At 45.3% G+C, this 17602-nt stretch overlaps 1 protein-coding gene across 1 annotated transcript in view; it reads left to right on the forward strand.

The window, feature by feature from the left end:
• The window catches only part of TRIM71 (tripartite motif containing 71), a 73681-nt gene that overhangs the window by 44936 nt on the left and 11143 nt on the right, over window positions 1-17602 (forward strand). Inside the window, exon 2 of the mRNA XM_053600067.1 lies at window positions 15713-15880. Coding sequence (XP_053456042.1) covers window positions 15713-15880 — 168 coding nt within the window. The remainder of the gene's footprint in view (window positions 1-15712; window positions 15881-17602) is intronic.

The raw sequence follows: 17602 nt of genomic DNA on the forward strand, positions 1-17602 counted from the left end.
AGGAAGACTAAGGACAGGTCAGGTGGGGCCAGAACCTCCGAACACACCAGTTCAGCATCAATACTTAGATTTCTCCTCCCTTTATCTCACTTTTTCCTTATATAGGTGAGAGCCAAAATAAGGGTGACTTTTTCATCAACAAGGGTCAGATGGAGCGAGACAGGAATTTCTTTCTTTCTTTTTTTTTTTTTTAGAGACAAAGTCTCACTTTATGGCCCTCGGTAGAGTGCCGTGGCCTCACACAGCTCACAGCAACCTCCAATTCCTGGGCTTAAGCGATTCTCTTGCCTCAGCCTCCCGAGTAGCTGGGACTACAGGCGCCCGCCACAACGCCCTGCTATTTTTTGGTTGCATTTTGGCCGGGGCCGGGTCTGAACCCGCCACCCTCGGTATATGGGGCCGGCACCCTACCGACTGAGCCACAGGCACTGCCCGCAAGACAGGAATTTCAAGACCCAAGTTAAGAAGACCAATTTAAGGAATATTGTTAGTTATTTTCCTCCTGAAACCTTAGATCACATATCTGAAAACCACCTGATTGTTGCTGGCTCCCTAAGTTCTGTTGAACAGCACACAGATAGTTTGAAGAAGCACTTCACTTGAGCATCAGACAAGCTTAATTTATTGGAGATAGGATTTCTGAGAAAAGTCCATTTACCACCATTATCTCAAAAGAAGAAAAATAATGTGTGATGACCGGCACTAGGAATTCAGGCTTGAGTTTGATCCCATTGGTTATTACCTACAGCGTCCCCAAATACTGGTCTTTTTCTGGTTGTGTCTTTTTTCTTTCTTTTTTTTTTTTTTTAAGAGACAGAGTCTCACTTTATCGCCCTCCGTAGAGTGCTGTGCATCACACAGCTCACAGCAACCTTCAACTCCTTGGGTTTAGGCGATTCTCTTGCTTCAGCCTCCCGAGCTGGGATTACAGGCGCCCACCACAACGCCTGGCTGTTTTTTTTTTTTTTTTTTTTGTAGTTTGGCCGCGGCTGGGTTTGAACCTGCCATCCTCCGTATATGGGGCCGGCGCCCTACCCTTTGAGCCACAGGAGCCGCCCACTGGTTGTGTCTTAATACCACCAGTTAGGTGGCATCTCCCTACTGGAAATCCCCTCCCTGCAGGGGTTCTCTGACTTTGCAGAGGCATCTAACTCACTCCTTGCTTTGAATCCTGCTACAACTGGTGCTTCTCTATAGCACAGCTATTGAAGAGTTGTGCACACTGGTGGGAAGAAGGATGGGTGAACCCCAACATACTCCTTTTATTTCTGTCGTTAGCGAGGCCCAATGCAGCTTTTGGTTTGGCAGCTGAATTGATCCTTTGCTATTGGGTTTATTTATCCTGTGTGATTCCTGCATAGGTCAGGCCCTTTCCCCTTAGGTTACACCACTTAAAACTGGAATCCAGCCTTTTCCCCTCCCAATTATTTTCCTGTTGGGCCAGTGTCTACTGGTTTGCCTAGAGTTAGAGTTCTGCGCTTACCTTCTTTTTTATTTTTTTTTGCGAGACAGAGTTTCACTTTATTGCCCTCGGTAGAGTGCAATGGCGTCTCACAGCTCACAGCAACCTCCAACTCCTGGGTTTGGGCGATTCTCTTGCCTCAGCCTCCCGAGTAGCTGGGACTACAGGCGCCCGCCACAACGCCCGGCTATTTTTTTGTTGCAGTTTGGCCGGGGCCAGGTTTGAACCCGCCACCCTCAATATATGGGGCCGGCGCCCTGCTCACTGAGCCACAGGCGCCGCCCTTTGTTTGCAGTTTTTATGGTTTTATTCAAACACACATAAAATGTGCACATGAGCTGTCTGTTCATTTTCTTCGCTGTGCAGCCTGGCATTGGGATTGGTGACTTTGACAGTCATCTGAGCTGCTCTTTCCACAATGGCTTTGCGGTTCTTGGAGGAAATGTGAGCAGTCTCTGCGCAGTAAGATTTGTTGCACATCAGCAGCACTTCCAGCTCCTTGACATTGTGGATGAGAACTTCCGGAAACCACTGGGCAGCATATGCTTTGTTTTCTTTTTTTTTTTTTAATTGTTTTTTATTAATCATAACTTTATACTTTGGTTTCTTGTTGCTCCTGTAACCAGTGTTGGGCAACAAGATCTGGTCCTTGTATCTTCTCAGAACTTGGAACCCTGATGTCAGTACCTCTGGGTTTCCGCCAGTTACACTTAATACTGGTTTGACTGGTGCCAGAAAAACTTCTCCGTCCTCTTTTTGACGACCTTTGTCTTCATAGAGGGTCTGAGGACAGCCATGATGCTGGATAGGAGATGGCTGCCACCTCCGCAGGTAGCATTAAGAGAGGTAACCCCTCCTTTTTTTGAGCTGTGTCTCTCTTCCTCATACCTTTCTTTTTTCTTTTTTTTTTTTTTAATGAAAATAAAAGTGTAGGTTTACATTAGAGAAAGGGAAGAGAGTGAGAGGAAGAGATGATAAAGAGGGAAGAGAGCAGGGAATGAGAGAAGGGAGGGTGGGGGGTAGAGAGAAAAGGAGAGAATGGCCTGCCCTTCCAAAGAAAGAAGGAAGAATGCCACCCCCACACTTGACTTTGGAAACCTGTACGTGTTTATTGAAATATATTACCTTTGATGTCTTACTTGGGTTCCCCTTTTCTCTCCATTGCTCTGCCCAGGATCTCCCAGGCCTGGTGGTTTATAAGAGAAGGTCAACATTGCACTCTATACTTTGGTCCCTTTTGTGTCCCTTTTGTCTGGCAGGTGGCCTGGCCTGGGCTCTGCCCAGCTGGCCTGTTGCCCCTTTGGCATTTGTGGTGCTGTCCATGGATTAGGTTTCCTATTATTGGGGTGTGTGTGTGTGTGTGTGTGTGTGTGTGTGTGTTAAGTTGCCTAACAAACTGCTAACTTGAAAAGAGGTTTTTTTTTTTTTTGTGGTTTTTGGCTGGGGCTGGGTTTGAACCCGCCACCTCCGGCATATGGGACCAGCGCCCTACTCCTTGAGCCACAGGCGCTGCCCGAAAAGAGTTTTTTTTAAATAAATCAATTTCTTGGCTTGTTGCCCATATCTCAGTGGTTAGGATGCCAGCCACATACACCAAGGCTGATAGGTTTGAACCCAGCCCGGGCCTGCTAAACAGTGACAACTACGACAACAAAAAATAGGGGCATTGTGGCGGATGCCTGTAGTCCCATCTTTGGGAGGCTGAGGCAAGAGAATCATTTAAGCCCAAGAGTTTGAGGTTGCTATGAGCTGTGATGCCAGGCACTCTACCGAGGGCAACACAGTAAGACTCTGTCTCAAAAATAGAAAAAAATAAATTTCTCAAGACTAAGACCTTATTTTTACCCCCAGCCTTTGCACTAGAGACTGTGGTTTTACTCTTGCTCACTTTGCCTTTTACTTGCAGAGGAAGCTATTGAGAGAGGCGCTGGTTATCACCAGGATGTCAGGGAGAAAGAGGAGCTGTAGCACTTGTTGAGGGTATATTAGGTCTGGCCTCTGTCTTTAATGCTATCCATGACAGTGCAGTTTTGGGTAGTGCCACAGAAGAGCCCAGGCTTGGGGTTTGGGGACAAACCCTCATTACTTCACAGACATACCCACCTCACCTCCCCACCTCCAGCCTGGGCGCTTCCTGGCTTTCGAGAATTCACAAGGCCATGTGTATACCATCTACTACTTCCTGGGATTGTCATTTCCCTAATGTTTAAAAGAATTCCTGCCTGTGAATAGCTCTGGATTAAAACAAAACGTCTATAGGAACATATACTTACGCAACCACTTGATTTGGAGGCATTGTGTGAGAAGATCACCAGCTCTTAGCATTGTGAACAGATGTGACAATGTAACCATGGGCCACCAGGAAGGCTAGGATTGGACCTGTCTCACCCCCCAAAACTTTTTTTTTTTTTTTTTTAAACAGAGTGTTACTTGGTCATCCTCAGAGTGATGTGGTGTCGTAGCTCACAGCAACCTCAAAGTCTTGGGTTCAAGGGATCGTGTTGCCTCAGCCTCCCAAGTACCTCTGACTACAGGCGCCTGCCACAACACCTGGCTGGTTTTTCTGTTTGTAGAGATGGGGTTTTGCTTTGCTTAGGCTGGTCTCCAACTCCTACACTCAGGCAAGCCACCTGCCTCAGCCTCCCAGAGTGCTGAGATTACAGGCGTGAGCCACTGGGCCTGGCCTCCCCAAAAAACCTTGAGCCAGTAACCGTAATTAAGACAGATGGCAACTGAATAATGTATGGGTCCAACTACATACAGTGATCCAAACTTACTAGCATAGGGAGAGCAGGGAAACAAGATTTTGTGTTTAGGATAGAAAAAATGTGGCTAGTATATTTACAGACCTTTTGTTTACTAGTTTTTTCTCACCTGAGTCTTTATTTCTACTTCTCTTCTTAGCAGTTTCCCCCAGGTGGTGAGTGCCTTCTCTTGCTTTAAATGTCCACCTGTCTACAGAATCTTGGCCACACAGGCAATTGAAACCTCGCCGACTTCTGTGGGGGGCAGGGAAGGAGCGTGTCAGGTGTACAATGTTGCCCACTGTTCAAGAGGGAAGGACTGAGTTACACGGCCACCTACAGAGTCTGGCCATTTTTTAAAAGTCAGCCCTGAGGTACCACTGACTCTTGTTCAGAACACAACAGATTAAAACTGTCCCTTACTTTTGCAACCTTGGAAGCAATGGGAAAACTCTGTGTCGGCATCAAAATCTCTCTTCTCATGTCTGGTTTAAAAATCTATAATTTACATGGTCAGTGATCTCAGTGTTGGAACAAGATGTCTTTTATTTGCTGCTAGAAACTGCATGGGCCACTCATTAGTACATCAGAGGTCAGATGCATGCCAGGGCGGCAGCTGGGACGCTAATGATTTCATACAGCTCTGGATGACTGCTTGGCTGCCTGTGGTGCTGTAAATCGGACTCAGGGTTCTAATTTTTTAAAACCTCTAGGGAGTTAGTAGAGGCTTGTCTCTTGGGAGATAGAACTTAAGATAATATTTATAGGCAAAGGAAAAATAATAGCTAATGGGAACATTGTGAAAAGATCTGTTAGAAGTAAATTATGTGGGGCCATTGGAGTTAACTCATTTACAGGCTCCACGAGTATTTATTAGGTCCTTAGCTATGAAGACTGCTGCTGTGGCTTGGCTCCAAGCTTCATGCCGGTCAACGCTTAGGTTACGGGTGGAAGGGATCATCCTTCCTCCCTCACTTGGAGAGGGATATAATAAGCGTACACTTTCAGTTTTGATGATTATATATACCCGTGTAACCACCCTTCCCATCAAGATAATAGAATATTTCCCTCATTCCAGAAAGATTCCCTTGAGATCCCTCCAGTCCACCTCTGTCCTCACATGCAGCTACTGTTCTGATTTTTTGCTACTTGAGGGTGAGTTTTCTCTTCAGATAAATGGAATTATGCAACATATTCATTCTCTGTGGAGGCTGGCCCTTTCCCATCAAGCAAATTGCCTTTAAACTTGTTTTGTGTATAGTTCTCAGTAACCCGTCTCCTCGTTATTGCTGCAGAACATTCTGTTGTGTGGATATACCTGTGGTCTGTTTATATGTTGATGTGGACGTTTTCAAACGCCTAGGTTTCATTTACATAAACACATTTATTTGTTAAAAACTGAAGGCAGTAATCCAAAATAATTCTGACATAACCAAAAAACATCACTTCATGAACTCTATCTGATCTCTTAGGGGCCACTCTCGAAGAAGATGCCCGTTGGTTACTGTGGGTCCTTGTTAACTCCCTGAAGGACCGCGTGAGAGAGACTGCAGTGATGGGCAGGGTGCAAGCTGAAGGCGCCAGCCTGAAGTCCAGGGGGCAGCTGAGTAGTCTAGAGGCTGAGAGCTGTAGCAGGCTGGGTTCCCCAGAGGCAGAATTTGGAGAACTTGTTGTTTACTAGTGATCCACACCTCTGAAAGGCAGACCCAGCAGGGCCCTGACACCCCTCCATGGGGTGGGTGGGGGCAGAGCCTGACTGCTGCCACCCAGGCTTCAGGTCATTATAGAGTAGATGGTCTGAACAGAGACTTAGCTACGTACCCCTCCCCAGATGCCACGTGTCTGGTCCTATACTTGATATTTTGTGACATCCTAATTAAATATTTTTTTTCTTCTTTTTATGATTTCACAAAGGCCTGGAGAACTGCTGGCTTTAGCACCTGTGAGAGGTGCCAGCCATTTTCCATACCTCAGATCCCCATGTCTCCTCCCTGTCCTGACCTCTGTTCTTAATAGCTTACCTGGGGAATTTTTCCTGTCCCTCCCTGTGTAGGGTCAGGATCACAGCAAACTACACAGGTGAGTTATACCACCCATGTTTACTGCCACATGCTCAGCTTTAAAAGGGAGCAGGAAATAGTCATGGAACTAGTTTGACTGTGACTCTGGCAAAAACTGTGGTTTTGCTGAGTGTGTCCTCTGTAGCTGGGGTTTCATCTTCTTTCAGAGAGTCAGTGCTGGGGGAATTAATTTTCTTCCAGGATGAACTTTTCATGTCTTTCATAATTCTGACAAATCCTAAAGAGCCAAAACATTTTATTTTATTTATTTATTTATTTATTTTTGAGACAGCCTCAAGCTGTCACCCTGGATAAAGTGCCATAGCATCACAGCTCACAGCAACCTCCAACTCATGGGCTCAAGCGAGTCTCCTGTCTCCATCTCCCAAATAGCTGGGACCACAGGTGCCCGCCACAATGCCTGGCTATTTTTTGGTTGCAGCCGTCATTGTTGTTTGGCGGACCGGGGCTGGATTCGAACCCGCCAGCTCAGGTGTGTGTGGCTGGTGCCTAAGCCGCTTGAGCCACAGGCGCCGAGCCCATTCTATTTTTTTTGTAATCAAATTAGCAAGTAAGCTTGGCCAAACTCAAGCATTTAATAACTCTTGTCACCTGAACTTATTCATCTAATTGAATATCTGTGCCTTTGATTTCGGGGTAAGATGTAACCCTTCCATTTTTTAATATGTACTATTAAAAGCTATGTGCACATATGCTTACAGGGAGGGCCCTTGCAGGGAAGAACAGTGTGTGCCAAGGCCCTGAGACTCTGGACAGGGTGGTGGTGTGGCATGTAAAGTAGGAGCTGATAGCGCTGTGGACCACTTTACAAAGGGCCTGTGTGATTGCGGGACCTGGCCCCACAAGCAGGGGAACAGGTGACTGGCAGGGAAAGGAATTAGCAGAGCTTGAGGAAGCCCGTGGAATGGGGTGTGGGAGGGGCTGAGCCCTGGTGTGGTGGGTAGCTGGTGTTGGGGAGGAGCAACAGCAGCTGTTGGGACAGGGTGAAGACCTTTTTCCTACAAAATAAGGAGAAAGAAATCACGCTGCAGTTTTTGGATTCTCACATAAATCTCAAGCGAACAAACACTAACAGATGAAATTTTATGATCGTCACACTCTGCTGCTCTCTTGGTGCTGGCAACTGAATTGTGGCCAGATTCCGAGATAACCATATCCCTCTCCCGATTTGAACCTTGAACCTTGCCTATTCGTGGAGCCTGAAAATTTAGAGTAGAACTGAGCAGATGGCTGGGACTCTACTTTAGGCTGTTCTTGAACATCCTCTTTCCAACTCCCATGGGTCTTGACTCAGCCAGCTGGCCAGACAACGGTATTATCTGTATAGATTTCTTAACCCTTGGGGTCAAATGTGCCTCAGCATTTATAATTTTTTATTTTAGGAAATTAATGCTCTGCATGTATATAACATAACAGTAACCTAAAATAATAAATATTCATGTTTCTGCAGTGAAATATATTAAAATTCGCTTAATGATGTAGATTAAAAACCTTAAGACATTTTTGTGCCAGAAAATTTGGGGGAAATGGCATGTTTATTTTCATATTCTTAGTCTTTTGAGACAGTGTCTCACTCTTTCACCCTGGGTAGAGTGTTTTGTATCAGTCATAGCTCACAGCGACCTAAAAACTCTGGGCTCAAGGAATTAATTCTCTTATCTCAGCCTCTCGGAATAGCTGTATAGGCCTACTTTCTCTCTCTCTCTTTTTTTTTTGCAGTTTTGGCCAGGGCCGGGCTTGAACCTGCCACACACACACACGTGTATGGGGCTGGCACCCTACGTCTTGATCCACAGGTGCCACCCACTATTTTTTTTTTTTTTTAAAGACAGTCTCACACAGCTCACAGCAACCTCAGACTTCTGGGCTTAAATGATTCTCTTGCCTCAGCCTCCCAAGTAGCTGGGACTACAGGCACCCACTACAACGCCTGGCTATTTTTGTTGTTGTTGTTGCAGTTGTATGTGGCTGGTACGCTAACCCACTGAGCTATGGGGTGCTGCCTAGTTTTTCTATTTTTAGTAGAGGAGGGTCTTGCTCAGGCTATTTTTTTTGTTGTTGTTGTTGTTGAGACAGTCTCACTTTGTAGAGTGCTGTGACGTAATAGCTCACAGCAACCTCAAACTCCTGGGCTTAAGCCAGCAGTTCTCAACCTTCTTAATGCCTCTAATGCCACGACCCTTTAATATAGTTCCTCATATTGTGGTGCCCCCCCCAACTGTAAAATTATTTTTGTTGCTACTTCATAACTAATTTTTGCTACTGTTATGAATTGTAAATGTAAATATCTGATATGCAGGATGTATTTTCATTGTAACAAAGGGGTTGCAACCCATAGGTTGAGAACCACTGACTTAAGTGATTCTCTTGCCTCAGCCTCAAAGTGCTGGGATTACAGGTGTTCACCACAACGCCCTGCTAGGCTATTTTTAGAGATCAACACTCCTGGCTAATTGATGTTTATTGTGGACAATATCTAAATGTGGTATTTAGAGATACGTATGCATTGTAGAATGGGTATATTGATCTAGTTAACATGTGGTCACTAGTTTTGAGACAGTGAGTGAGGAAAGATTCTAGCCCTGTTTTCAGTTTCAGCATCCACTAAAGCTTTCAGCTAAGCAGAAATGAATCTTTTTTTTTTTTTTGTAGAGACAGAGTCTCACTTTATGGCCCTCAGTAGAGTTCCGTGGCCTCACACAGCTCACAGCAACCTCCAACTCCTGGGCTTAAGTGATTCTCTTGCCTCAGCCTCCCGAGCAGCTGGGACTACAGGGGCCCGCCACAACGCCCGGCTATTTTTTTGTTGCAATTTGGCCGGGGCTGGGTTTGAACCCGTGACCCTCGGCATATGGGGCCGGCGCCCTACCGACTGAGCCACAGGCGCCGCCCCAGAAATGAATCTTTAATCCAGTGCCCATGCTCACTGCCTCACCTGGCCTCCCACTCTGCACCCCCGTTGGCCTTTTGTATCTGGTCCTGTGGAGAACAGAAACTGGCACTTGAGTACCTTTGCCCATCATCTGGATGGAGGTTGGTTGACTCAACTCCAAAGTTTTAGGATTTAGGAACCCTTGATCACCCCTGTTTGCAATTCGATTTTCTCCCTGATGACCATTACATCAAGTGATGTAGCAAGGAGTATATCACCAAATTGAAAAGTTGGAGTTGTATAAAGAACAAGGATCTTCACTACAGCATTGCTTGTGACTTTCCCAAAATCAGGAAACAGCTTTACAATTTTTTTTTTTTTTTGAGACAGAGTCTTACTTATTGACATTCGGTAGAGTGCCGTAGCGTCACAGCTCACAGCAACCTCCAAATCCTTGGGCTTAGGTGATTCTTTTGCCTCAGCCTCCTGAGTAGTTGGGACTACAGGTGCCCGCCACAATGCCCGGCTATTTTTTTGTTGCAGTTTGGCTGAGGCTGGGTTTGAACCTGCCACCCTTGGTATATGGGGCCGTTGCCCTGCTCATTGAGCCACAGGCGCCGCCCAGCTTTACAATTTTATTATTAGCATGTACTGATAAGTTGTGGTGCATTCACATGGTGGTATACCATGCAGCCATTCAGAAAACCAGGCAGCTCTGCATGGAGTGACCCAGAGCATTCTACAAGTTAATATAGTTAAGTTAAAATTTTTTTGTCTTTAAAAATTCGAGTATGTTAGCCAGGCGTGACAGGCGCCTTTAGTCCCAGCTACTCGGAAGGCTGAGGCAAAGAGAATCGCCTAAGCCCAAGAGCTAGACATTGCTATGAACTGTGACGCCACGGCACTCTACTGAGGACGACAAAGTGAGAATCTTCTCTCTCTCTCTCTCTCTTTCTCTTTTTTTTTTTTTGTGATTTTTGGCCAGGGCTGGGTTTGAGCCCGGCACCTCCGGCATATGGGACCGGCGCCCTACTCCTTGAGCCACAGGCACCGCCCGAGACTCTTCTCTTTAAAAAAGAGAAATTCGATTATGCATAGAATATAGCATATTTTTGGATGGTCATCTGAGGTTGTGAAACAATTGAGGGAGACATTGAGGATATATTTAACAAGTATGTACATTAAAAAAAAAAAAATCCCTGGCTCAGCGCCAGTAGCACAGTGGTTACAGCACCAGCCACATACACTGAGGGTGGTGGGTTCGAACCCAGCCCGGGCCAGCTAAACAACTGCAACAAAGAAATAACTGGGTGTTGTGGCAGGCGCCTGCAGTCCCAGCTACTTGGGGGGGCCAAGGCAAGAGAAATCGTTTAAGCCCAAAAGTTTGAGGTTGCTATGAGTTGTGATACCGCGGCACTCTACCGAGGGTGACAAAGTGAGACTGCCCCCCCCCCACCAAAATGTCAGTTTGAACAAATGGATGGGTGTTACCTACTGAAATAAAAAATTTTGGACTCTTCCCCAATTGACTAAAAAAGATAATTTGTCTACAGCTGGAATCTGTTGTCTTGAACTAGTGGTGATTGTGCATGTGAACGAAGGCCTTATTGTTTCTTATGCCACAGCTGTGGGGCAGCACATGGCCAGAGGTGCGAGACGGACTTCGAGGGTTTTGGACTGCAGGTTTTATTGGATTTCTATATTCTCTTGTATTTCATTGAGCTTCCTAACAATCCATATTTGAAATTCTTTATCAGTCATTTCAAAATTCTCATTTTCGTTGGTTTCTCCATTGGTATGGAGTTAACATTTTCTTTCGCTGATTACTTCTCATCTGGAGCAGCTTTTGCCTCTTCTTTTGATTTTTCTTTTCTGGACTGCAGGTTGTTAGAGCATTCAAGTAAAGCTTTGTTTTAACATTACTTAATAGACTTCATTTCATGGCTAGACTTTATGCCTGGCACTCGGTTTACCATTATTTGAACGAGTCCTCTGTTGTCCCTTGTGAGAGCCTGCAGAGTAGGGCACACAGGTAAGGCTCGTGGGCCCTGTGTTGCTTCTGGAATGGGTTGTCACTGCCCCTTAATTTCTGTAGTGAGAAACTCAGAAACCCTCTTGGGTGGGCGGAAACCTCCTGTCCAGGCAGCAGTGTTCAGCCTTAGTTTGTGGGAGGCCAAGTTAATGTCTTCAGTCATGGTAAAGGATGTTAAACTAAACTTAAAAAACCTTATAGCAGTTGATATATTTTACTTGAGGCATTTCGACTAACTTTAAATGGTAACCCAGGGCCTCCCTTCATCCTGTCAGTTTACATGCTTAAGACACTGATGTGAGTAGCTGTATTTTGCTCCCTCTCTGATGTGTGGGGCTCTTTAAGAGGAATCCCTTGGTGTGTGTGTTCATTGTTGCACCACAGGTAGCATAAGAACTAGATTTTAAGAGCACACGCATGTGCATGCACACACACATATTCATTAACAAAACATTTCATTTAAACACTGGCTAAGGCAGACATGCCTACTTTGTATTTTTATTTATTTATTTTTCCTCCAACCTCCTCCTTCCCGCAATTCCTTTCCTGCTGGGCCCACATTCCTAGGTCTTTGTCTCTGCTTGGTATTTTAGAAATTTTGGGAGAGGAAGGCAGTGGGTGGGACGTTGTGGAAGCTGGGGGCAGGGAAGAGGGTGGTCACTTGCAGGGTCAGAGGTCAAGCCTGCTCCATTTAGCTGGGGCAGCCAGATTGTCGCCAGGCCTGAGGGGGCGTGTCCATGCATCTGCCCGGGAAGCCCCAACCAGGGCCTGGAATTCCTGCCGCCAGAGGACCTCTTCTTCCTAATCCCGGGAGCCACAGTTCCTGGCTGCTCCCACATTTCTAGCCAGAGGACCCTCTATACAGCCTCCATTTATTCTTTTAATCTTCCAGCTGTTTCTCCCAGAGAATCGCATGCATTAACATCCCTTACCTATTGATCTTGTTTCAAGAGCTCTAAAATTGTTTATCAATCTTAGAAATTGGGGGTAGGTGAGATACAGATTTTTTCAACTTTTAGTTGGAAAGCTTACAAATAATTGAACCCATTTTACTGTTAGGGAATGATGCATTTTTAAAAAATTCATAGTTTATTAACTATAATATAAGTACATTGAAGATATTCTTTTACTCACTCATCTGTAGCTTTTTTCTTTTTCTTTCTTTCTTTTTTTTTTTTTTTTTGAGACAGTTTCAGTACGTTGCCCTCGGTAGAGTGCTGTGGCATCACAGCTCACAGCAACCTCAAACTTTTGGGCTTAAGCGATTTTCTTGCCTCAGCCTCCCTGTAGCTGGGACTACAGGTGCCCGCCACAATGCCTGGCTATTTTTTGTTGTTGCAGTTGTCATTGTTGGTTAACTGGCCCGGGCCAGGCTTGAACCCGCCAGCCTGGTGCATGTGGCCAGGGCCGTAACCACTGTGCTACGGGTACCATGCTGCACCTGTAGCTTTTTATTATCAATTGCCTCTCCACCCCCACCTGTGTGCAAGCAGCCTGGCACTGCAAAAGCACTGGTTCTTCTGAATCCACAATTCTGGCTACTCGGAGCTGTGTGGATACAGTGTGAGATGATGCCAGGCAGGGATTGCATCCATGTACCTCTTTCAGCCATTTAGCGGCACTCTCAAGGCTAGGAGGCAGAAGGGCTCTGGGGCCCAGAGGTTCAGGCACTTGCCTTTCTCTGCTCTGCTGTCAACGGTTGTGACCAGGATTTCTTTTCTTTTCTTTTTTTGCTACTGTATCTGCAGAATACTTTTAAACCTACCGTTCACAGGGAAAATCTCCCATCAGCTACACTTTGTATTTTAAGGTTAACAATCCAAAGCTAAGAAAAATCATCTCAATTCCTTGGATTGTACGAGTGAAACCTGGAGCCCAGCCTCCTGGCTCAGTCCAAAATTACTCTTGAGTGCTTTTGGTTTCTGTGGTCAAGTCTTTAAAGATACATTCCTGGGATTTCAGGGGTCAAAGGAGTCTCCTGAGATACACCTAATCAGACCCCAAGTGTTTCACAGATGAGATTGAAGCCCAAGCATTTCAAGAGAGGTGCCTAGGTAGATGGTCCCACACCTAGGTAACTAGCTCCAGGCTCAGGTTAACAGTCTCAAGTCCTTCCCCACGCCCTGGCCATAGAGGTGTGAGGGTAAGCTTACAAGCCAGTCAGTAAAACTCACATGAGCCCACAAACAAGGGGGTGCCAGTCAGTCCACACATCTGTCCGGAGAAGAGGGAAAGAAAAGAGATGTGTTTTCAGGTTAAGGTTAGCTGTTGGGTAAAATGCGGGAGGCCACAGAGGGTCAGAGGCATGCTTTATTCAAATTTAAAAAGAACCTTCCGATGGAAGGCTTTCACACTTCACATTAGCATAGGAGTGATCCTTTATTCCCATGACAAATGGAGAGAGCAAAGGGAAGGAATGTGGTTGAAACCGGCAGAGTTGCTTTTTAGCACTACATCTGAAACAAAAAGAGTTTGTCCATGAATTGTTCCTGAATTTTATCCAGCTTATTGTTTTTTGGTTAGAATTTAGACTTGAGAATTTTAGATGTGAGCAATTGGAAGAGTTAGAAGATCATCTCTACAGAGTAGATCTGCTGAAAAAGGAATTGGCCTTAAAGGTGGGGGGGGGGGGGGCAAATCACCACCACCTCGTTTCAGTCTTTTAATGTTGCTAAAAAGTACTGCAGTGATCAAAACTGGTAGTAAATTGCAAATCTTACCACATTTCCCTTGTCATAAAGTAGGACTCGTAAAGCCTGCTGTATCAGAGTAATTTCTTTACAATAAAGACTGTAATATCCTAATCTTTTTCCTGTTTCTGAATCTAAAAGTTTCCAGAGAAGTAGCTTAACCTGTGCTAAATTACACACTAACCTATTAAATCAGTTAGTTAACTTTGAGTGGAGCACCCGCTTTCCCTGACTGATTTCGGGGAGTATTTTCTAGTGGACATGCTTTATGCCAAGCATTTGGTTAATAAAATAAAAACTTTGGAGGAGGGGAGAAGCAGAATTCTCCCTCTCTTTGCCTTTAGGACTTTTTGGCCCTCAGGGCTACCTCCAGGTCTTTTTTTATCTTATGCAACAATCCGTCCTGCTTCTGGGCCTGAATGTGCTGCTGTTCGGGAGGTCTATGCAGATATTTGGAGTTTTTTGCATCCTGGATCTCCACCATACCCAGCAGAGTACTCGGTTCTTCTGAGGTGGCCAGGCCCACCCATGTGTTGGAACTCCTGTTGGCTTCCCTGCTGTGTACTTGCCGAGTGGCCCTGAGCACCATATAAACGCTCTCTTCCCCTGGCAATTAAGTATTTTGTTGCATATGTAAAGATTCCTCCACTTGGCTTCCCTCCCTGTTGCAGGTTAGGGAGCTTTCCCTACCACCCAGGTGTACCAGATGCAAATTTAAACTCTGGTCTTGAAAGCAATCCAGCAAACATTTACAGAGAGTGGCGCTAAGTGCTCTGCATGGAGATACACCATAATGAGACTGGCCCAGTTTCTGTGCCAAGGAGCTTTCTTTCTTGAGAGCTCCTTATCAGCAAGTGAGGGCTGTGCCAACCCTTCCCTCTCTCCTTGGCCCCAGAGAAGTACATAACATCACATAAAGTAGGTCTGTCAGCTCTGGCCACCTCTCTGGTTCACCTCCTTGGAATAACTTGGCAGGAAGAAGAAAGGCAAGAAGCCAGCTGGACTTAACCACTAGCCTTACCTTCTTTCTAAAAGCTTAGAGCAGGGGTCCTCAAACTGCGGCCCGCAGGCCACATGAGGTGGTGTGATTGTATTTGTTCCTGTTTTGTTTTGTTTTGTTTTGTTTTTACTTCAAAATAAGATATTTGCAGTGTGCGTAGGAATTTGTTCATAGTTTTTTGTTGTTGGGGATTCATATAGTCGTTTTTGTTTTTTTTTTTAAACTATAGCCCGGCCCTCCAACGGTCTGAGGGACAGTGAATTGGCCCCCTGTTTAAAAAGTTTGAGGACCCCTGGCTTAGAGCCTATAGCCCGGCTATAGTGAGTGACTGGGAGAACCACCCTTTGCACTAATCTCCTTTGATGAGCCAACAAGCTATGGGGTTAGGGCGATTTTTACGGGCTCTTCAACTTGCTTTACATATCCAGGCTGGCTTTGCACAAGAAACTTTTCTGGTGTGTTCTTTCATTCAGGCCACCAATCTCAGACCCGGGAGTAATAATAATCTTACAACTTTTCTGCATAATTGATCTAAAATACAGTATCTCTCCCTATCTTTGAAGTGTCTCAGTTACAGTTCTGAATAAGATGACAGTGGGATGTGCCAATTGGCTATTTTTTTCTCTTGATTTGGGGCATGGGGAACGGGAAAGATGAGCAAGTGGGCACTGTTGGTTGTGTTTGCAATTACTGCCCCTTCCTTGAAGGGGTGTGCTTGCTTGTTGGGAAGCGGGTGGTTCAGGGTGCAGGACCCAGGGCACTACTGTTGTTGTATCCCCTCTTCCTGTCGTACCGCATCTCTCATGTGCCTGTCCCCTCCCTTGTCCCCAGGTGCTGCATCTGTATTGTGACACTTGCTCTGTGCCCATCTGTCGGGAATGCACAATGGGCCGGCACGGGGGCCACAGCTTCATCTACCTCCAGGAGGCGCTGCAGGACTCAAGGGCACTTACCATTCAGCTACTGGCTGACGCCCAGCAGGGTCGACAGGCAATCCAGGTGAGCCCTCCCTTGCCCTTCGCTGATTCCCACGTGAAACCTTCCCCCCTTTCTGTGAGACGGCTTGTGTGGATGCAGACTCCTGTGATGTGTGTTACTGGGGGGGCTGGGAGTATGGAGTGGTGATTCATATGCACTCATGTGACATCCATGCAACTATCCCCGGATGTGAAGATGACAGGAATGGGGCCAGAGCCACTGGCAGGGTTCTCACACTAGTCTGGGCCCCATCATATCACCTGCATGTCCCATCCACGTACAGGTAGACATTTGCACTTTCTAGCCAGGACTGCAGAAAGACGAGACACTTAATGCTTTTTAGACAGAGACCTTCACTATGCACATTTATTGATTTATAGGTGAGCATGGGGAAGTTTATGCAAGGTTCAGTTTTGAACTCTTTCTTATCTGAAACAGCCTTGGTAATTTAAATCTTTGTGTTTGTTAAATTCCCATCTCTTTGGGGAGGGGCATGTGCAGCATTGAGAGTTGCCAAAATTCTCTTAAATAATCACTTGCCTGAATTGCTTTTAAATCTTTTCTGATCCAGGTGACAAAGTTTTGGGAAATGAGAAAATTCTGACATGGTTCCCCTGTGTTGTAGGATAGGTTTGAAAGTCAGAAAAAGGTACTTTCAGTCAGAAACTGGGTGGGAAGCCATTGTTTACATTAGTGAGTGAATTGTTTTTAAGTCTAAGATCTTTTTTGAAAATGCTGAATTGAGATCCTGTGCCCTAAAGGAGGGGGTGGATTTGATTTAATAAGTTCCTTGGTAGCTATTGTGTTCCTTTGCATGATACTGAACTAGTCTTTTCTGATGAGTCAGATTTTCTGATGTGCAAGACATAAAACTGAAAGTTTGAAAGCCTGCATTTCTGGAATGACTAATCCTGTCATATTCTTATACCACAATTGCCCAGTTTTTTTTTTTTTTTTCTTCTCTAATGCCCTCAGGGTGTCTCTGGGCGCTGTTCTCATGCCTCAACTAGTGCGCTATAGTATCATGAGTCACTGTTATCTACATCTCCGTGAACGAAGACGTTTATCTTCTGTTTTATGCAACATATAGTCAAGACCTTGACAAATGTCTTCCTCTGTCTGGTACCCAGTCTCCACTCAGGTATCACCTGGGGAACTTAACCCCTACTAGGGGTCCTCAGACTACGATCCGCTGGCCACAAGAGGCAGTATTTGTTCCCGTTTTGTTTTTTTACTTCAAAATAAGACATGTGCAGTGTGCATAGGAATTTGTTCATAGTTTTTTGTTTTTTGTTTTTGTTTTTTTTTTTAGCTATAGTCCAGCCCTCCAACTGTCTGAGGGACAGTGAACTAGCCCCCTGTTTAAAAAGTTTGAGGACTCCTGCGTGGTATGATCTCATTAACTCCTTTCTGTTCTTGGAGATTGAGAACACTTGAAGCATTGTTGTTGGGAGAATTGCTGGTGCTCTGTTCTTTGTGGGACCAGCTACTCTGGGGAGAAAGTGAGTCCTCCAGATTTGCTGGAACTTAAGGAGTTCTTCAACAAATCATGAGTGGTTAAAATGGTGAAATCCCACAGAATGGGACATTTGAACTTTCTGTGGAGAGAAAAGGGAATAGAGGGGTAGAAGGTTTTTGTCTGCCATACCTAACTTTTTATTTATTTTATCATTATTATTATTATTATTATTTTTTATTTATTTATTTTTTTTGAGACAGAGCCTCAAGCTGTTGCCCTGGGTA

The sequence above is a fragment of the Nycticebus coucang genome, chromosome 8 (genome assembly GCF_027406575.1).
Source record: "Nycticebus coucang isolate mNycCou1 chromosome 8, mNycCou1.pri, whole genome shotgun sequence".
In the NCBI taxonomy this organism is placed as follows: domain Eukaryota; kingdom Metazoa; phylum Chordata; class Mammalia; order Primates; family Lorisidae; genus Nycticebus; species Nycticebus coucang.